Source organism: Dromiciops gliroides, chromosome 1, assembly GCF_019393635.1.
Source record: "Dromiciops gliroides isolate mDroGli1 chromosome 1, mDroGli1.pri, whole genome shotgun sequence".
NCBI lineage: Eukaryota > Metazoa > Chordata > Mammalia > Microbiotheria > Microbiotheriidae > Dromiciops > Dromiciops gliroides.
In genome coordinates, this window is record NC_057861.1 from 698,657,465 (window position 1) to 698,680,039 (window position 22,575).

A 22,575-nucleotide genomic window follows, 5' to 3' on the forward strand; every position below is an offset into this window, starting at 1 on the left:
GACATCACCCCAATACCGTGGTCTTCTTTGAGAAGGAAGAACAAACAACAACAATACGAACATGATTTAAAAAAAAAAAAGATAACTAATGATTTTTCTAGTTTTATGAAGGGTGGACATTAGAACAGAAAGTCTCCATTAGTGTCTTGCAGCCTGTGATCAGATCTGGAACCAGGCTTAAACAAGATGGGCAGCCACCTAGGGTATAAGTAACATGGGGGCAAAAAGGCTTGGTACTTTTAAGCTGTTAAAAAATAAATTAATGTTTTAATACCAGAAATTTCATTTCTCCATGACCCATTATTGTTTGTTTTTTCATGCTAACTCTTTTTTTGTAATATTTTGTTAACCAAGTTCTTTCCTCATAGCAACTATGAAATATTATTATATTATTACCCCCATTTTACAGAAGAAGAAACCAAGGTCCAGACAGGTAAAATAGCTGGCCTGCAGTCAGTCACATAGCAGGCAAGAGTCATCCCCAAACCCACATCTCTTGATCTTCAGTTTATCCCTCTTTCACAAGATGCTTCCCCTATCCCTGATGCTGTCACATCCCATGGACTCCAGTGAGAGAATTGGTGGTCCGTAACCCACAGGGTACAGTTCTTAAGCTTTGGCGGGGGTGCACAGATGCTTTGTCTTGCTTTTGCCAATGCTCCTTAGGTCCTAATATCTCATGGACGTATAGGAAAGTTTCCCTTTGCCTGTGCCTGATAAAATATTCATAGGTCCTTGAATCCCCTGATACAGGATTGCAGAGGCCCTAGCAGTGACCTCAGAGGTCACAGAATGACTAGTTACCCAATTCGCCTAGAACATAATATGCATGAAAAAGAATAGTATGAAAAGAGATGGGAAAGGTGAGATGCAACCAAGGCTGTTGGAGGGCCTTAAGATTCAATTTGATAAATATGTTTTTGTGTTCTTGCTAGTTTCAGGGCACTGTGCTGAGTGCTACAAATGGTGCCGTGACAAACACCACACAAATTGGGAGTGAAAAAAGTACATAGAGAACAGTAGAGCAAGTGTCAGGGAGATGTACAAACCAAGTGCTTCAGAGGACAGAGAGTCAAAAGAGCTTCCAGGACCTAGAATAGGAAGCAGAGCCCCAGAATCCAAGTCAAAGGGCTTGGAATTTGATTCTGACTCTACCATTTACTAGCAATGCAACACCGAGAAAATTATATCATAAACTGAGAATCTTGCCCCCAAGAACTGCTGGATGTGAGTTTCTAGTTTGCTAGTACAGATGACTAGTTATGGGTTTGAATCTTGCCTCCAACAATTACTAGCAGTGAATTACTAGATTACTAATATAGATTACTAGTTATAGGTTTGAATCTTGCATCCATCCAACAGTTACTAGCTGTAAATTACTAGATTACTAGTTATGGGTTTGAATCTTGCCTCCAACAGTTCCTAGGTATGGAACTCACCTCACTGGGCCTCTTTTTCCTTACCTGTAAAATGAGAAAGTTGTTAGAGATCAGGAGTTCTTAATCTTTTTTGTGTCCCGGACCACTTTGTCAGTGTGGTGAAGCTTATGCTACCACTTCCTAGGATAACATTTTAAAATGCATAAAACACAATACATAATTTAAAAAAAATTGCAGTCAAAATAAAGATGCGATTTCTTGCCATCCAAGTTCACAGACACCCTCCCCCTCCAAATATATATCTGTGGAACCTTATTCTGAATGACCTCTGAGGTCTTTCTATCCCTTCCAGTTCGTGATTCTGGAAGGAAATTCTAGGCTGACCCTGCCCCCACATGTCAGGAGAGAGGGTTGTCTTTCCTTATTTTTTATTAATCACTTTCTAGAATCTTGTGCAGTGAGGAAAACACTACTTTCCTGTAAAATTCTTGGCCTATTTCATTAATTAACAGATCCTTCTCTCAAGAGAGTTGGCTTGCAAGGGCCTACCCTCCCAACCTCCCCACGCTTCCCAGCCCTTATCCAGGTCAAAACTGATTGGGTATTCATTTGTCTCGAAAGGGCAGTATGTATGGGTAAACTTTACTGATAGAGCTGAAATTAGCAGTAGATTTGCTAGTCCAGCCTATTCATTTTACAGAGGAAGAAACCAAGTCCCCCAAACCATTAAGAAACTTGCCTGAGGGGGCAACTAGGTCGCCACCTAGTAGTGGATAGAGCACTGGCCTTGGATTCAGGAGAACCTGAGTTCAAATCCGGCCTCAGACACTTAACACTTACTAGCTGTGTGACCCTGGGCAAGTCACTTAACCCCAATTGCCTCACCAAAAAAATAAAATAAATACTTGTTTAAAAAAAAAAAGAAGAAACTTGCCTGAGGCTATTCAGTGAGTTGATGCAGAGCTAGATCCTGGGATCCTGCTTCAGACCCCATAGAGTCAAGGACCCTTCTCTCTTCCCAACATTAACCTTCTTTTCCTATATAGAGATACACAGACTGAAGAATTCTGATTTCTTTTCATCAAAAATCATATTTTCAAATACCATGGAAGATTGGTCTGTTCCCTGTAGAACCCTGCAGTTGAATCCATTCCTAAGCAAAGCATTCCTTCTAAAATGTGAATAATCACCTTGTATTTAGCCATTTAGCGTATCCTGATTTTTGTATAAGAAAACACTGTAAACTGAACTCCATCCTAAAGTTTTGGCTAGGCCTTTGTGTTTGGAACCAGAAGGGTATCAGCAAACTTGATTAAGGTAACCCAGGGAATGTTGCAGGATCTTTATTCTCTTCTCTCTGTCATGACTTCGAGGGCAAAGTCAACTGCTACTTTATCACATGCAAGGAAATGGTACCATCCAAATACATTTTCTCCCTAGCAACAATAGGTCCGTGTTCTTCTACTACATAGGAATAAATAATATGAAGATGGAGAACATGTTACTGTATAGTATACATTTATATACTATATTCTATTGCATATGAAGCCGAATGTGCTTTGAAACAGGATTCCAGTGTGTCTTGAATATGGTCAGGGAGGTCCAGGTAAACAGCTTTAAACATGCATCCTTTTCTCTCCTGGCCAACACCCTTTAGGTGTCTCCTGTTTCATACCTGAGGATTTCAGTGAGCCCCGTTCTGCATGCCCAGAATAAGGAGGTTTTGGCAGCTCTGCCTTTGGGAATGACCTTGACCTTCACTGTGCATTTTCATGACAATTCCGGGGAGATTTTCCATGCACATAACTCCGTCCTCAACTTTGCAACTAACAGGTAGCTGGTGATCACCCAGATTTCACTTGCCAAACCAGAAGAGTAGTGGATCTTTTGTAGGGCCCTCCATGCCCCCGTGTTACTAGTTTGAGGAATTTAAGAGTGTTTGAATCTTTTCAGATAGAGCTGGGGCTCTCCTTTTGGTGTCAAGATAGGATTTGAGGGGGAGAAGGAATCAACAGATAATCTTTCCTGAATGAAACTGAGACACTATCTAGGTTGTGACCTTGGTATCCATCTCTGGATATAGTAGTAATAGTAAAAACAGGTGATATTTATGCAGTGTAGATTCAGTCAGTCAGTAAGCATTTATTAAGCACCTACTATGTGCCAAGTACTGCGCTAAGACTAGGGTTACAGACAAAGGCAAAAGACAGTTCCAGTGCCTTCTGTGTGCTTTATACCATTGCCTGGCCCATGGAAAGCAAATGCTTATGGAATAAATTAGTGAATCATCACAGTATTCCTCTGAGGAATATTGTATGCTATAAATTAATTGTATATCATATATTATTAGTGTGTGTTATCCCCATTTTTACAAGCAAATAAAGTGATTTGCTTCGGGTTACATACGTACAAAAGAGCAGAGCAGGAACTTGAACCCACGACTTCTGACTCCCTTACGTCACATCACTCGTTCACATTTTCAACAAACATCATGATGATAAAAGCTAACATTTATATAGGGTTTACCATGTGCTAAATATTGTATTAAGCACTTTTCAATTATTATCTCATCTGATCCTCACAACAACCCTGGGAGATAGGTGCTATTATTACACGAATTTTACACATGAGAAAACTGAGACAAATAGAGATTAAGTGACTCTTCCCAGGGTCACACATCCAGTGTTTGAGGCCACATTTGAATTTAGGTTTTCCTGACTCCAGGCTCAGTGCTCTGTGCACTATGGTGCTCCCTAGGGGCTGCATAGTATTAATCCTTGAACTGAGGCACAGTGTCTATGCCCCAAGTCCCATGTCTAGTTATCTGTCTACAAGCAGGACCTGATGCTTGCTTCCCAGGGATGTGGTGGAGAGATTCATGCTTCAAGCCAGCATGGAACTAAACGACCTTTGAAGCTTCTTCCAGTTCTACAATTCTGTGACTCCAGCATGATTAACGTGATCAACAGAAAAGGGGGTGGGGAGAGAAAACCCCAATGATGAAGAGGAGAGGGTGCAAGCTGTGAACATCTGAAGAAACAGATTGCTTTCAGACATTATTCAGAGTTTCTAACTTGATCTGCAGACAGACCCAAGAAAGCCAATATGATGTGTCAGCCTCGTTGTTGTTGAATTTCTCATGAGATAGAAATGAGAGGGAGTTTCTAGTAGGGCTATCTAATGAGATAAATTCAAACTGGAAAGTGAAGACTGGATTTCAGATTTTCGCTGGAGATGTTTTCTATACAGTCCCTTATTCTAATCACCACCACAACAAAAATGTTACTTAGATGTATATACCCTACAGTTCTTCTCAGGAGGTGGTATAGACATATTAATTCTCAGGGTTGGTATAGAAAATAAGCAACAAGTAGTTATCTAAACCATCTCAGCCTTGAGCTACCCCTTTGGGCACAAAGACCCCTTTAGATGCCATATTAACTCAGAGAATCTGAGCTTTTATTCAGGCCCTCTGCACAGATGGTTAAGTCAAGGCTTAACAGAGAAGAAAAAATGGAATGGCTGAGTTAAATTTTGCTATTAGGCTATATTCACTCAACAAATCTGGCCTCTTTTCAGGTCCATTTCACAGATGGTTAATTCAGGGCTTATTAGAGAGAAAAAAATTCCATAGTTGAGGTAAAACAGTGATGAAGCTAGGCTTGGAACCAGGGGTTCTAATTCCTCAGCTGGACTTTTTCTCACTAGAGTCCATCATATAACAGACCAAAGCTACCTTTTAAAAAATGAAATAATGCATCCAGTTAATTAGTAAATCATCCCCTACATAAAGGATTAGGCTGGAATCTGTCTTTTTGGGATGATATACCAGATGGTTTGTTCTTAGGTATTGTTGCTACTTTTGAAAACACATGCCTCTCTCTCTCTCTCCATCACCCAGAGATGACTTTGTCCAGATAGGGAAGGGAACTGCCAACAATACCTGCATCATCCGCACGGTCAATGTTGGCCTGACTCTGCTCGCTGTCTGGGACATGGAGCATACTGGCCTGTCAGATTATGTGCCGCTGCCTGTCCAGCAGGTCATCTCTCCAGAACTAACTGGGACCGTGGTAGTGGGTGATGTCCTCTGTTTGAGCACCATCCTGATAAACCCAGATGGTAAGAGATCACCAAGATATCCTCATTTCTGACTTGGTGGGTATTTCTACTGTGAGGTAGCTCGAATGACTAGAAGACAGCAGAACACGGGGAAAGCTTCCCAACTCTGCAGCAAGGGGACCTGGGTTCGAATTTCACTTCTAATGCTCATTACCCCTGTGACCTTGGGTAAATCATTCACCTAACCTGGGATTCACTTTCCTCCTTTGAAACATGATGGGGTTGACATGAATTTTACATCTGAGACACGTTCAGAGGTTTCAGCTGGTATGTAGGAACTAGGCCAGAAGAAAGACACCAAAAGCATCTAACAAGGAGAGTTCTCCTTCCCAGGTCTCTCGGGGACATGGAGCTCTTCAGCCAACAGTATTCTCCAGGTTGACCCCAAGACTGGCGTGGCTGTGGCCAGAGACTCCGGAGCTGTTACTATTTATTATGAGGTTGCTGGACTTCTCAGAACATATAAGGAGGTAAGGCACCAGCACAGAGGCTCCCAGAGCTGGCTTTCCTTCCACCTCTGAGTATTTCTAACTCTCTCAAGTCAGTGCAGGCAGATGTGGAGAAAGGAAAGGACAGTGGGTGAAGAAAGACTCAAAGTCAGATTCTGTTGAAAACTTCCATTTTTAAATGAGCTTGCCATCTAAAGCTTTTGGAAGCAGAGTTGGGACATCAAAAATTGATAAGCCATAAAACAGCCTTGACGGCAGCTAGGTGGCACAATGGATGAAGCACTGATCCTGAATTCAGGAGGATCTGAGTTCAAATTCAGATTCAGACACTTGACACTTACTAGCTGTGTGACCCTGGGCAAGTCACTTAACCCTCATTGCCCTGCCCCCCCCCCCAAAAAAAGCACTTTGAATCCCTGCAGATGGAAATCTGCTGAGGAGCCATTAGCCTAAGGGCTAGGAGGAGCTGGGGGCAAGATATTCAAGACTCTGAGGATTCAACCCCCTTCCCTCTCCCAAAGCAAAAACTTCCCCTGGTAAGTCACCTTCTGAATCTTCCAGGAGGTGAACAAAGCCATTTTCTCTTTCTTTACTATTTATCTGCAAACCAGAGTGAATCAATGGGAAGTGCCTGGTCTGTATCCAAATGCATCTCATTTTTATAGTGAGTGTGTGCTGTACTGAATAAGAAAGTTTAACCTAATAGTTTGCATATTTAGCCTGGCTTCCGTGAGGCAGCAAGTTAATTCCCCTTCTGCAGCATAAGAGACTCAGATGCTCAACAACTTCTGATTAATAAAACTGTGGTTGTGTGAATGAATTTCTAGTGTTCACATGGAAGACCTAAAATGATTCAGATGCTTTTGGGGGGGGGACTCAGCCCCACTCACTGATCTCGACTCAGCCCAGGCCTCTTTCAATGGAAGTCAAAGGATGGCACCATCCTCTAGAAATATTTGTGATCCATCTTTAGGAGTAACAGGGCCCGCTTTGTTCTTGGGATGTTAAATACAGCCTCTTGCACGCTTCATGAGCTGCCTGATTTATTTCAAATTAATGGTAATAAAATAAGATGACTTTTTCCTCCCTTTGCTGAGAAACCAATTCACCAAACTGAACAAACATCACCTTTATGAGAAACTAGGCGGCCCATCATCTCTGGCAAAAATCAATGTCCACCTTCCAGACGATTGTTCCTGCTTTAATTTCTGCTTGTCCACCATGGACTCCAGAGGGCAAGGTGGGTTCTTGGAGCAGTCGGTTGTTTGGTTAGGTGTTGGAAGTCTTTATTTTCTGGTTTATTCTCCAGATCTGGATTAGCAGCCCCCAAAGGATTGTGGCCACCCATGTCAGCGGAATCCCAACCAACTTTCAGGGGATCACTGCCTCCAAAGTGATAGTTGTAACTGGAGAAAGAAGCACCAACCTGAGAGGTAATGATCATACAAATGAATAACATTTTCCCAGGTGCTTCCATGTCTTCATGGCATTTTTCTCACAATAACCCTGAGAGTTGGGTAATGCAAGTCTTGTTATCCCCATTTTAGAGAGGAGGAGACTGAGGATTAGAGAGATTAAGCAGTTCAATATGGTCACACGACCAGAGGTATTCTAATCCCATCATTATTGATTCCCAGTCTAGCACCCTCTATTATACCACTTAGACCCTGCTGTCCGAGTGGACAAAACTCCCTGAAATTTGAACCACTATTATAGCAACTCTGAGAAAGGAGAGGGGCTTGGAAAAGCTCCATCGTCACCACTAAGCACATCATCTGGTTTGTGGTAGTGGCAGAGGTGGCATCACGGAAAGACCACCACTGGACTTGAGATTCAGAGGTCCAGATTCAAGTTCTGCTACAAGCTAGCCTGTGTAACAGAGGACAAACATCTTCGCCTGTGTGCCTCAGCTGGCCCAACTCTAAAATATTTACATCTCCTCCCTCATAGGGTATTGTGAGCAAAACTGCCTTTTAGACCATAGAGTGTTATACAAGTGGTTGGTGGTTGTGGTTTTCTAGGTATTTGTGCCTTGGTACTACTAATAATAGGAAAACTGATAACTCGCACTTGATCACAGCTCAGAGGATGTGTTGAGATTGAAAGGCATCATTGCCAAGTGTCTAAGACATGGTATTTAGAGTCCAAAGACTTGGATTCAGATCCTGATTCAGACATGAAATAGCTATTTGACTTTGCAAAGATCACTTAATCTCTTGATGTCTCAGTTTTATTAACTATAAAACAAGGAGGTTGGATTTGATGAGCTCTGGTCCAAGGTCTCTTCCAACCCTAAATTTGTGATTTGATGCACCTTAATACTGTGAGTATTTTTATCACTATTTTTCAAATGAGGAAACTGAGACTCTAGCTGGATAAAAGGCAGAGCTGAGATGTCTCCTGGCCTTATCGGGCAGAGAGACAGAGACAGAGACAGAGAGACAGACACCCTGGAGAATTCACATAACTTTCCTCCCAGCTCCTGTTCTCCCTTTTGGAGTAATTGGACTTGTGGGAACTTGGTGGGACAATATTTGTACACCAAGTGGGTGTACTGAAATGTGTCGCTTTTGAACAAAAAAAAAAAAAATGCATTTCAATCTCATAGCTGCTAAAGGAGAGCTGTCTGGAAATAAACCACAGCAAGCTTCTATCAGGTTTTGATTTTTATAATTACCTTTTTTTAAAAAGTGACTCTGCCACCACTAAGCCTGTTCTCTCTTGCCTATCACCAGCCTTGACAACAACTGGGGAAAAAAATGCTGTTTTTAAAGCCACTTAACTGGCAAAATTAAATATCACCATTCTTGTTCTGATTAACGAGCCAGACTTTATTACATCACTGTGGCCTTTTTTTCTTCCACATAGTACAAGTGCGTGACATTCTGCTGTTGTTGAAATGATATTTAGTGTATTATTGGAGAACTATTGGCCTATTGATGTCCAGAAATAAATTACCCCTCTTTCTGGCTGACGGGAACAAAAAATAAAAAGAATGCATGTGTTGGGGCTCCTTTAGGCGCTTCGCTCATGAGGTACAAGACCTAGAACAGATGTGGAAATGAGCTGAAATCAGTGATTCCGTATGACCTACACACCTGGCAATAATTTATCCCTTCCTTTCATTAACTCTGCTATCAGTAGAGAGCTTTTGGTAATACTTTTGTCCTCTGTGTGGAAGGCCGAAAAACCTCATGCTTGTTATAATAAGACTCAGTTAGAAAACACTTGGAGGCAAAAGACTGTAATGGATGGAGAGCCAACTGGCCTTGGAGTCAGGAAAACTGGGCTGGAGCCCCGCCCCTATCACATACTAGCTGTGTGAACCTGGGTGAGTCACTTAGCCACATAAGTTTCCCAGGCAACAGACAGTGCTTCTCAAAGTGTGTGGTGTGGAAAACCCTTTGAGGAAGTCTGAGAGGTGAAAACTCTTTCATAATAATTCTAAAATATTCTAATTTCTAATACAATAAGTATTGATTGATTATAACTCACATTACATACCTTTTTGGAGCCTTCAAGAGTCTAAAGGAGTCACAGTAATATCAATATTGTAAAATATAACGAACTGTGAAAAGGATGGTAACGGATTGACACAGTGACCCACCACAACTCCAAAGGACACGTGATGAAAAATAATCTCCACTTCCAGAGAAAGAAATGATGGACTCCAAGTACAAATTGGAACATATCATTGTCTTTCTTTTTATTCCCCCAGAACATGACTAATGTGGAAATTTATTTTGTATGACTTCATGTTTGTAATGAGTATTGTGTTTCTTGCCTTTGCAATGAGTGGGGGAGGGGGAAGGAGAAGAAGAGTCTGGAACTGAAAAGAAAAGGGGTCCTGAGACCAAAAAGTTAGAGAACTGCTACTCTAAGATGTAGAGAAAAGTGCAGATCTGCATTAGGAGAAAGCATTTCCTCACCTGACAAAACTTTGTATTAGTGAGACCCCTGTATCAGTCCAGCCCCTGTCCTGTCCCTATCTAGAAAACAGTAAGAGCTTGTAATGGGGGAGAAATGCATAGAGACAAAGAGAAACAGACAAATGAATATCGACAAAGAAATGAAGATTTGCCCAAAGAGCTGGGAAGGTACAGTGGCTGCTTGTGTCGGATCTGTTCTTGTCCCTTCTCATCACACTCCTACCTGTTGTCTCTAGGGGAATGCTCACCAGCCCAAATGGAAACCATTGTTGAACTTCACCCCGAAACCCTCATCAGCTGTCAGCTCCAGTTCAACCAGGAAGTGTTCGATTTTCCAGCATATGACATTTTCACTACAGAACCTGGATTTGATGCATCTCTAGGTAAGCTTGCCAAACTCTGGGCGTTGATGTTGTCCCAGGCAGTAGCTGTAACTTGAGGAAATATCAAGACATGGGGCCTTTTGTTCACAGAAGCCATCTACCAAGACAGGCCTATGTTTCTGATAATTCAACCTGAGGAAATTAATGTTGGCACTTGGGCTTATGGCTCAGTGCTCCTGCCATAGGGAATTTATTTTTTCTAAAATGTCTGATCCTCTGTCATCTTTAGCATTGCTATTGTGGTCATTCTCAGGAATAGTCTGAGAACTCTTGCTGTGATTCTCGGAAACAGTTTGGTTTAGGGGGGTATCTGGTGCCATTGGACATTGCCTGGATCCTGCCAGCTAGCTTAGTGAAGAAATGGTGCCTGGCCAGGGACATCTGAATACCAGCTAAGTGGGGAGGAAGGAGCTGAGTCTGGCTGAGTCACAAGCAAGCTCTGAGAACTCAGCAAGGTCAGGGTCGAGCTCCTAGAAAGTCTAGGTGTGGAAATGTACCTGGCAGCTGGCTGGTTCTCTCTTCCATCACTGTGCCTCAGCTGGCAAAAGCTGCAGATCTTTAACAACACTGGCAACTGGACAGAAGTCATTTTGACACAAACTTTTATTTCTCGGTGGCTTTCCTGGTGCCATTTTTCTTCATGCTTCTGGTTGCCAAGGACTTTATCATATTTACCCAGCAGCTAGCACCAAGCCTGGCACACAGTTTGATCCACATCAAGCATCATGGCACCAAGTGAATTAATTCAAAAATTATTAAGTGGCTACTTTGTGCTAAGGGCTATGCAAATGTCTAAGGCATAATCTTTGCCCTGAAATAGATTTAAAATCCAGGAAAGATGCTAAGACCATTATGCAAATAATTAGTAAATCTACATATAAGTGCAAAAAACATATGTTCTCAGGGTGGAGAGATCACTTCCAATCTGGATGGATTAGGGAGAAGATATCCTAAGGTAGCATTTGCCTTGTAGAATAGGTAGACTTGAAGATAGTCTAGACCCAGCTTCTTAAAATTTTTCCACTCCCTAACCCTATTCCAAGACATTTTTACACCACCCTGGGTATGTAGGTATATAAAATAAGTATATGTAACCTTTTACTGTTGCCAAATTTTTCATGACCCCCACATTCAGTTACAAGACCCCATATGAGGGCACAATCCACAGTTTAAGAAGCTATGGTCTAGACATTAAAAATAGCAAGGTCAAAGACAGCTAGGTGGCACAGTGGATAAAGCACTGACCCTGGATTCAGGAGGACCTGAGTTCAAATCCTGCCTCAGACACTTGACACAACTAGCTGTGTGACCCTGGGCAAATCATTTAACCCTCATTGCCCTGCAAAAAAAAAAAAAAGCCAGGTCAAAGACGTGAAGGTAGCATGTATTCATGGAATAAGAAGTGTTTGCTTTTGGTCAGATCAATGAATACATGAGTAATGTGAATTAAGACTGGACAAGTAGTTTACAATCTGCTTTCCACCAGCTTTGATTGCCAGGCTAAAGAATTTGGATTTTATTCAGTAGATAACGGGGAGCCACTCAGGTTTTTTAAGTAGAAGACTGTTATGGCAACAGTGTGTGTAACATAGTCTGGGAGGCAGAGAGACCCACGAACATTTTATCACAGTAGAGGACTGATGTTGAAACATTCTACCCACCTCCTGACAGAGAGGTAAGAGACTCAAGGTGCAGACTCAAGATTTTGAAATCCTCTGTTGGGATGAAATGCAAATAGAGGAGTTGATATAAATGGAGGTAGGAATATTGGGGCTTGGTGACTAATTGTGTATGGTGGTGAGGGGGAGGGAGGATCATAGATCCATTGGTCCATCAACAAGCATTTATTAAGCACCAGCTCTGTCTGTGCTAGGGAACTGTGTTAGGCAGAACTGAAATGTCATCATAGGATAGGGATAAGTATGGGATCTGTGTTTTCTCAGTCTCGAGAACTCCCATGTGAGGGAGCTCCCAGTTACCAGTGCAATTTGGCATCTTCCAGGCAACTTATAGAGTTGCCTAGAGTCACCTAACCTATCAGAAATGTCATCATGGATGACAGAAATTGTCATCACCGATTCATAGGGATTCAAGCATGGTATGTCTACTCATTTAGTGTGTGCTATATACAAAGCCTGAAATTCTCATTGCTCCAGGCCAGTACACCTGCTCCATCATGATGCACAGGCTTACTGACAAGCAGCTCAAACACCTCAGCATGAGGAAGACAGCTCTTGTGGTCACAGCTGCTCTCCAAGACAGCCACTTCTCTGGAGAGCAGATCAGTGCCGAAGTGCCCTTCAACCCCGGGCTTTATGCTGACCAAACAGAAATCCTCTTAAGCAATCACTATATGAGCTCAGAGGTGAAAATATTTGGAGCCATGGAGATTCTTGAGAATCTTGAGGTGAGTGGTTTGGGTTTCTTGTTGGTTTTTGTTTTGTTTTTAAGAGGTAGATTTCTTATCTTGGGTCCCCCTGGGCAAGTATAGAGAATTTTATAAAATTTAATTGATGCTAAATCCCACATTTGATTTTTATAGATGCATCTGGTTTGAAATTTTTGATGTGTTTTGTTTTGATGTATATAACTTCTAATAAAAGACATCTCTCCATATTCGCATGAAAACAGTTAAACAAAAATGCCTAATAGTGTGTTTGCAACTGACATGACAGTACATGGAACTTTCCATATTTCTGCTTTACTATTTCTTAACAGAACTGTATGTGCTTTACTGATATGGACCAATATTGCCCATTGCATGTGACCTGAGTTTTGTTTCCACCAGTGTTTTCTTTATTTACCTTGTCATAATGCATATTTTTCTTTGGGTTTTGCTTTCTTCTCTCTGCATCAGTTAATTCAGATCTTTCTGTTTCTCTGAATTCTTCATATTCATTGTAACTTATAGCACACTAATATGGTATTACATTTGTATATCACAACTTGTTCAGTCATTTCGAAGTATTTGGTCTGGGACCAAATTCAAGAAAATAGAGTAAAAATTGTAATAGTCCTCAGACCAATTCACTGAGTCTTTCTTGAGTATCTACTCAATAAGCCACCAAAACACTGGATAGACACAAAAGTAGGAAAAGAGACATCTTATGTTACTTTTGAATGTCATTATTATTATTATTATCATTAGCATATGTATGTGTATGTGTATGTGTGTGTATGTATGTATGTATTTATACACATATACATGTGAATGTGTGTGGTGCTTCACTGTTTGGAAGGGACTTTCCTCATAGCAGTTCCCAAAAGATAGGCAGCATAATTATGCACTATTTATTCTTATTTTATAACGGATGTTCATAAAGATTAAGTGACTCACCCATAGCCACAGAGGGTAGGGAAGGGAATAAGTGCCTGCTATTGTCAGGCACTGTACTAAGTGCTTTACAAACATTATCACAATGGAGCATCACAGTAACCTTGGGAAGTAGGTACTATTATCATCCCCATCTTACATAGTTGAGGAAGCTGAGATAGAGAGAAGTTAAGTGATTTGCCAAGGGTCACTTTGCTAGGAAGTGTCTGCCACTGGATTTGAACTTGTCTTCAAGGCTCAAGGCTCTATCCATTGTGCCATCTCACTGCCTAATAATTGGTGGAGCTTTGGCTTGAACCTAGGTCTTCTGATCATAAATCCTGTGTTCTTTCCCCAAAACCACATCACATATACTATCATGGGAAACATGGGAAACGATTTCCTTCAATGGTCCTTAGTAGTCTGTTCCTTTAAGTCTCTTTATTTTCTTTTTTGTTGTTGTTGTTGTTGTTGTTCTGTGTTTTATTGTTTGGAGGTAGGGTTACAAGGGAAGAAGAGTCAGGTCTTTGCCAGATACTTACAGGTGTTCCATTCCCTTAAATACTCTCTCTCTCTCTCTCTCTCTCTCTCTCTCTCTCTCTCTCTCTCTCTCTCTCTCTCTCTCTCTCTCTCTCTCCCCCTCCCTCCCTCCCTTTCCTCTCTTACTCACTCACTCACTGAAAGGGAAGACGGAAAGGCCTGCCTATTCCCCTTACCTCCATAGATAAGTGTGCAGACTACTTCTCGTCTCACCCAGATTGCATAAGATAAGGGAGGCTTGATTCAAGAACATCTTTCTATCCAGGGAACACTAATTAATGCAGAAGGCTTTAGACACATTATCTCATTTAATCCCTTCGAGGTATGGGATGCTTAATATTTCAAGCATCTCTGATTTCAGTGATTCGCCCTTTCTCCCCACTATAAATATTATAGGACTTGCTCTACCTGGAAAATTCACCACTCTACTGCAATGTGGTGATTAGTCTCTATAAGAAAACACTGAGTGGCAGCTAGGTGATGCAGTGGATAGAGCATTGGCCCTGGAGTCAGGAGGACCTGAGTTCAAATCTGGCCTCAGACACTTGACACTTACTAGCTGTGTGACCCTGGGCAAGTCACTTAACCCCAATTGCCTCACAAAAAAAAAAAAAAAAAAGAAAGAAAAAGAAAACACTAAAACCTATTAAAAGGAACACAGTTTCCAGTGCTGCGCACACAGTAGGTATTTAATAAATGTTGAATGAAGAAATGAATTTTCTTGGAGGAGATATTCTGGAAGATTTCATATTAAGTTTGTCTTGTTTAAAACTGTTCTTTATTAGACTATAATGAGGTCAATCTGTCCTTGCCTTGGGGGAAAATATCTGAATATAAACAGTAAAAATGGACACCATTTGATTGACACCAATTGATATCCCTATCAGTATGTCTGGCATATCCTGCACATTGAGAAATGTCTCTCTATCAAAATGCTTCTTAAGAGGCAGCACTGGGTCAGAGAAAGATCCCTGGAAGAAGAGTCAGGAGACCTGAGTTCTAATCCTGACTCTATCCATCACTGACTTGACATGGCAAGTCACTTAGGTGGTCTGGGCTTAGTTTCCTCATCTGCAAAATGGAAACAATAATCCTTTCCCTGCCTACTTGTCCCAGGGTTTGTTTTGAGGATCATATGGGATTCTACGTGTAAAAGTACTATAGCCATAACTTAATGGATAATGAGTCTTATGTGCATGTTGTGTGTGTGTGTGGGGGGGTGGTATCTCAAGTGATATAATGGAAAGAATCTTGAATTTGGAAATCGAGAAATCTGGGTCAGAGGCCCAGATCTGCTCTCTTACTAACTGGGTTACAATAGACAAGTCCCTCCCCATCTCTGGGCCTCAGTTCTCTCTTACTCTCACTGTTCTGGTCCCCATGTTGATGAATTCCTTCCCTAGCTACCACTCCCTATAAGTATGCATAGTCCATCTCCCTCTTAGAAGTCTGCCTCCCTGAGGGAAGAAAAAGTCTTTCTTTTATGTTTGTAGCTTCTGCACTTGGCAGAGTACTTAGCAGAAAGCAAACACTTAATCAATACATTTCATTCATTCATATTACCAATTTGGGGAGGGGAAATGGGAGGAAAAGCTTTTGTAAATGGTAGAGAGCTAATAAATATAAGCTATTATTGTTGATGTTATTAAGGATATTTCACATGTTTTTTTGTTTTGTGGATCTTTTTTTTTTGGTTGGGGCGAGGGGCAGGGGTTTGATCTGGACTTTAAATTTCATCAGTAGGGAACTCCTTAATAAGAAACTCTCACACAAATGAAGATCAGTTCCTTTTCTGCAATTTTGGTCTTAGAGCAGTGGTGTTGAATGGCATCTGGGACCATCTCCAGTCATCTTGATCTATATCTTGCCACTAGACCTAAATGGCTCTGAAAGAGAGAATGAGATTGGTGACTGCACAGCTCTGCCTCACTTAAATCCAATTCACTGCAAATCATGACATCACCTCCAAATGTCATGATCCTCTTTGAAAATGAAGGACAAACAACAACAACAATAAGTTCAAATAGAAACAACATAAGAATTGCTACTGGCACATGTAGTCCTAGAAAACCTCATATTAACATTATCTGTCTTCTATAGTATTTTTCTTTATTTTATTAGATATTTCCCAGGCACGTGTCAGTGTAGTTTGGGCAATGCTCAGGAGTGTTTCAGGGTACAGTCAGCCTGCTGCCCCATGTTTGACACCTCTCTCTTAGAGAATTACTTGGGGCTCTGAGAGCTTATATAAGTTGACGAAGGTCACTTGGCCCAATAAGTGTCAGTTGCGGCTTGAATCCATGTTATACTGACTAAGACTGGCTGGCTGTCCATTATGCCATCATAGTTGCCTTTCCTACATGTTATTACTATTAAATATGGTGATAATGATGATAAGAAGTATCCTGGGCTTTTCATTGGGTAAAAAAATACAAACATCTGAATATCCTTACTAAACAAATGTAACTTGACAAAACCTCGACCTGGAGCATCAGGTCACCATTTTGTGCCCTTCAAGATGTGTGCTCTTCCCCAAAGAAGGCTTTTCTTTCCCTAGGTGAAATCTGGGTCACCAGCTGTGGTTGCCTTTGTGAAGGAGAAGTCCTTTGGGTTGCCAAGCTTTGTCACCTACACCATCAGCATCTCTGATCCAATGGTGCTCAGCCAGAGACCCTCATCTACCACACTGACCATCTCCAGCCCCATGACAGACCAATCCATCACTCTCCCGGTCACCATGGTCTATATGACTGACAGGCGAGGTGCTGGCCAGCGTAAGTTCATCCCTGTGGCCATTTGGCCCTTGGGGACTAGATAGTTTCTCTTGCTTCTATTGCCCAAGAGTGATGAGGGGAGAGAAGGTGAAGCTTAATGATTTTTCAGTAATAATTTTGATTTAGAGATCGCTTGGGTCAGTCTGAAATAAGAGAATGCCAAGTACAGTGCCTCCTCCTTCTGCAAGTCCCAAATAGAAGGAATTCTATAGGTTTCTCCCCTACTGAAGATTCCTGTCCCTTCCTAAACCAGCTGGTAGCTGGCTGAAGGTTCCAGTTTTTCTCTCGTATGGCCTAATTTCTCATGAATCTAACCCAGGACTTCATGCTTTCAAAACTGCTTTGCATTTCTAGACTGCGGTGACAGCCTCTGTGGCAGATAGATCCATCTATCCTGAGCTATCACTGACAGGCACATTCAGAGCACACATGGCTTCCCATTCGTAATCTGAGCAAATCAAGGGATTCAAATGAGGCACGTTTACCCAAAGGAGATGGTGTATGAGCCCAGGGCAGAGAGAGAAGGCTTGTTGGAGTAGATTAAGGTACTGGGACACTATTTATAACCTGTACAATGACAGAGATTTCCTTTCCAATTGATTCCACAGAAGGAGCCAGCCTATTCCAACATTTCCTCGACTCCTATCAAGTCATGTTCTTCACGCTTTTTGCACTGCTGGCTGGGACAGCTATTATGATCATAGGTAAAATATTATATATTTGTATGTTTCCTAACTTGTACATCATTTCTGCTACCTCATCTAAATAAACTGTTGCATGTCTTTCAGTTTACCATGCAGTTTTCTCCCCCAAAGAACACAACACACACCCTGCCTTCACCCCGAGAACAAGCCCTTCACATAGTCCTAACAGTAAGTAACTACTGGGTAAGTTTGGCAAATGGAGCTGGGAAAGTATGGCTGATGCTTCCCCAACAGAATGGCCACAAAGAAGACAAGCTACTTTCTCAGACATCATAACACCTTTCCCATTGCTGTGCAGCTAAAATCTGATCTCAGCAACATATGCACCCACACACATGCACATGTTTAAGTACTTGCACATTACTTGCAGTTGCAAGAGAAAGCTAGCACCTATTTCCTCAAATGGATTGCTAAATATGGATTCTGGCTTTGGAGCTAGAAGAGAGCTGATGCAGAGCATTATGCTGGGTACTGGGAGACATGCACAAGTTAGGTAAGACACAATTGCTGCCCTCATGGAACTTAGAGTCTACTGAATCTACATGGCGCCAACATGGATGGCTCAAATACACCATCAAAGTACAATAGAAAGACTCAGAAAGGTACTAGGGGAAGGACCTTAACAACTAAAAGGCTTCCTAGAAGAGGTGATATTTCAGTTGGTCAGTAATTTAACAAGGAAGAGGGAGAGGAGGCATCTTCCTGGCACAGTACAAAAGCATGAGCAGAGGCATGAAGGCAAGAATTCCTAGGGAATGTTTAGAGATGAGAAGGCAGTGCAGTCTGGCCAAAGAAGATGGCTTTGGCTGTTGATATCCTTAAATAGAAAAAGGACCAGAAACAGCTAAGCCCAGCTCATCAGAACTGCTATAGTAGGATCTGAAAATGCACATCTTTAGTTTTCTTGATTAAAAAACTTGTCATCTCAAACATCACCACGACTAAAGAACTCACTGAACTGTTTGCCTTGGTTGATGCTTTTAGTTGTTTTTTGTTTTGTTTTTTTTTTTGATTTGGTGGTTTGGGTTTTTTGGTTTGGGGTTTTTTGCCTAAAAAGGGAATCTAGAAATATAATTGTATGCTAAATGTTTCCAGACATCCTGACCTTGGATGAAAGTAACTAAAAGAAGGGAAGCTAAGAAGTAGAGACCTGTCATTTAAAATAAAGGCCAAGACAGGGACAGCTAGGCGGCGCAGTGGATAGAGCACCGGCCCTGGAGTCAGGAGGACCTGAGTTCAAATCTGACCTCAGACACTTGACACTTACTAGCTGTGTGACCTTGGGCAAGTCACTTAACCCCAATTGCCTCACTTCCCCCCCCCAAAAAAAAGATCAAATGAGATAAAATTTGGGGCAGCTAGGTGGCGCAGTGGATAGAGCACCGGCCCTGGATTCAGGAGTACCTGAGTTCAAATCTGGCCTCAGACACTTAATACTTACTAGCTGTGTGACCCTGGGCAAGTCACTTAACCCCAATTGCCTCACTAAAAAAAAAAATAAAGGCCAAGAAATACTTGGTAGTGGAGGATTTGAGTTTTTTAATGACCAATTATAGACCACTTAGTATAGTCACTGAAGTGCTCATTGATTCAGTGAAAACATACCCAGAAATAGTTTGTTTCAAAATAATAATAAGCAACATTTGTAAATCTAAAAATGCTTTACATACATTATCTCATTTGTGCCTCAACATAAGAGGGTAAATACCATTAATCACACTTGACATGTTCAAGAACAGAGGCTAAGAAAAGTTCAATGACTATGTTCCCTAGTTACACAGCTAGTAGATGTCTGAGGAGGGATTCAAATTGGAAATTGCTTAACTCCCAAGTCCTTCAGTCTGTCCATAATACTGGGCTGCTTCTCTAAGATAGTGGACTGATCCACCCAGGCAAAGTCAGGGGAGTTCTTATTTAATGTGGTGCCACTAACTAACTATTGCTCTCCGTGGGATCCAAACCTCTCCCCACTTTCTCTGTCCCCTCACTTCAAGTCTCAGCCAAAGTTCCACCATTTCCAGGACCTTATCTCTGATTCATCCATTCTATATCTTCTCTGTATGTGGTTGTCTATTCTGCCCCATTAGACTGGCCACTCCTTGAGGGAATGAGCTGTTTTTGCCTTTCTTTGTATCCCTAGTGTTTAGCACAATGCCTGCAACAAAGTAGATGCATAATAAATATTTATTGACTCACTGACCTCAGTGAGCTTTGGTTTCTTCATCAGGAAGATGAAAGGTTGGAACTAGAAAAACCTTTCTGGTCGATGCAAACTTGATGAGGATCTGTTAACTCCTTGAAAAGTAACCGTGAAAGACAAAAATAAATTGAAAAAATGCTGATGGGTCTAGTGAAATCTGAGACCTTACTTGACTGAGCTAGTATGGGATATGACTGTTCAGAAATGATCAGAGACAAAGGGCAACTTTGGAGCACACACTGGAAGCAGCCATGATTGGTGATTTTATTTGTCAGCCTTCTTGGAATACCTGCTGAAGACTTGTGTGCCTCACACCCCAAAGATACTGTATGGCAGTGGCTGAGTCTCATGAGGAACATTAAATGTTTGCAGAAGAGCCTTTCTCAGAATCTTTCTTAAACGAACTGGCAAAGTGCTTGACAATGCCAGTAAATATCGAAGCCCCAACTTTGCCACATGTAGATTCTTTCTCCCCTGGGAAGGCCTACTTACTAGCCTGAAACAAAATTAGATTTTGTTCAGCTCTTTGACATATTTCCAGCATAGTATAATGCAAAAGCACTTAGAAGCCAAGAAACCTGGAGTCTAATCCTAGCTCTGCTCCTAGTTCTAGATGACCTTGAGCAAGTCACTTCCTTTTGCTGGGTCTCAGTTTCTCCATCTGTAAAATGAGGGGCTAGATCAAGAGTTCTTAACCTCTATGTCATGGCCTCCTTTGGCAGTCTTCTGATGTCTATGGACCCCTTCTCAGAATAGTGTTTTTAAGTGTAAAATAAAACACATAGGATTACAAAAGAATAGATTCAAAATATGTTCTCAAAATATTTTTTAAAAGCAAGTTCACAGACACCAGGTTAAGAACTAGAAGATATCTAAGATGAGCCCCTGCCATTGTAATACCCAGGTGATTCTAAAGACAATGTTCAGAAGTTTCAGGGGAAGAAATGCTTTCTTTCATAGTTCCTGTGGGCTGGAGAACATGATTCTTAGTAGGTAGGTAATGAATTCAGACTTCATTGACCAGCCTTGAATTGGGCTCATTAGCTCCAGAACACTGCAGTACTAAACCACAGCCAAAATCCAGACAGTCAGGGAGGTCAAGAGAAGAGAGTCACAGAATTACAAACTGTTAGATCTGGAAGGAACCTTAGAGACCAATTGTTCCAACCTCTTCAATTAGATTTATTCAACCAACATTTATTAAGCAACACTATGTGCAAATTACTATAACTAGTGCTTGCAGCACTATGCTAGGCACTTTAAAGATAAGAAGGCTGAGACCTAGAGAGGTAAAGTGACTTGCCCTAAATCACACCAGCAAGTTAGTGGTAGAACCAGGGATAGGTACCTATATCTTCCAACTCCTAGTCTAGTTAGTCCAAAGTGAATAGGCCAGATCTGATCCTGTTGGGAATTAGCAACACTGAGATTTGGGGGAAAGCCATCTCAGGATCTGTTCTGGGTGTAAGACAAACTAATATCAAATTGTGTCCTGTCAGATTTTTTTGAATTAAAGTGAAGCCTGAGGTAATGAGGTAACATTTTTAAAATATCCATGAGCTAATTTCCATGCACATATACTGGACATTTCATCATGTCATAAATTCACGAGGTTATGTGGGGAAACCATCTAATTTTTCAGTTGGTAAAAAAAAAATTGATGCAGGGAAAAGCTGAACACAATTTTCAGCAACTGATTCCTTTCAACCTCTGGAGTGCTGTGTATGGCCAGCTGCTGCAGCAAGGTCACTCCTTCTTCTCTTTCTATCCTATGTTCTTGCTCCCCCTCCGATGTCTTTCAGCACTCTGCCCCACAATCGAAAACCAGCTCCCCCCCACCCCCCACCAGGCTCTGGAGCCCCTGATTACGCCTTCACATTAAAGTCTGATGAAAGAAACTGGCCCAGAAGATGACGACCATTTGGGGGAAAACACAGAAAGACTTTAGTGCCTTTAATAATAATCAGATAAATGTATTCACACTGAGACTTCTCAAGGAGATTGGAGTTAATCTCAAGTCAGATCTGATGCATCAGGATTTGATAGATCTGTGTTTTAACCCGAGCTTCTTAGCTTCTTTTTGTTTTTAAATGCATAGTTCTTTTCCATGTTCTCATAGGTTCTTCAAGTCCTAGAAACTCTCTGCATCAGTCTTTGGTTTTAGGCACAAGTTGCTCAGGGGTTCCTGGACCGATGCTCTCTTTTTTCCCCCTTATGTCACTAAAAACTGTGCTACTTCACGTGCCCTGGGGCAGTTAGATGCTTCATTTAAAGTCTGTGGTAGAGAAGGCTAAAGGCTACATCTATGTGGTAGGACCATAGGCCTTGGGGGAGAAGGTGGCTTTTTTTGCATTTCATTTTCTCCCTGTGAAAACTAATTCCCTCTTAGCATAGTTGTTAAGTAAGGGAAGTAGTGAAATGGAAAAAAAAATGTGAATATCTGTGTTCTGAAGGCCTCCATTTTTTCTTTTTGGAGTCTAATCATAGTGTCAGGAAGACTCAGGAATGCACTGCCCTGCTGGGTGCTCTCAATATTTTAGCCTTACAATGTGACTCACAATATCATTTGGAAATGGGCATTTATTTTCCTTTTGCAAATGTGAATAGAGTCTGTTTTCTATGTTTAAAAAAGGTAAAAATAAGTATTAACGTGGCATCTCTTGTCTACAGCCATGGCCGCTTACCCTGTATAACAGACATCTCATGCTAGAGATGAGTTTAGTTGGAGTCTTCTTAGCGCAAGGATGTTGCTTTCATTATTCAGGAAACAGAAGGATGGGAT

At 41.5% G+C, this 22,575-nt stretch overlaps 1 protein-coding gene across 1 annotated transcript in view; it reads left to right on the forward strand.

The window, feature by feature from the left end:
* Positions 1-18,145, forward strand: part of NUP210 (nucleoporin 210) — a 163,545-nt gene extending 145,400 nt beyond the window's left edge. Inside the window, 9 exon segments of the mRNA XM_043977585.1 lie at positions 3,037-3,212; positions 5,281-5,501; positions 5,835-5,971; positions 7,260-7,383; positions 10,116-10,262; positions 12,419-12,669; positions 16,673-16,889; positions 17,498-17,593; positions 17,678-18,145. Coding sequence (XP_043833520.1) covers positions 3,037-3,212; positions 5,281-5,501; positions 5,835-5,971; positions 7,260-7,383; positions 10,116-10,262; positions 12,419-12,669; positions 16,673-16,889; positions 17,498-17,593; positions 17,678-17,769 — 1,461 coding nt within the window. The 3' untranslated portion in view covers positions 17,770-18,145.
* The last annotated feature ends 4,430 nt before the right edge of the window (positions 18,146-22,575 follow it).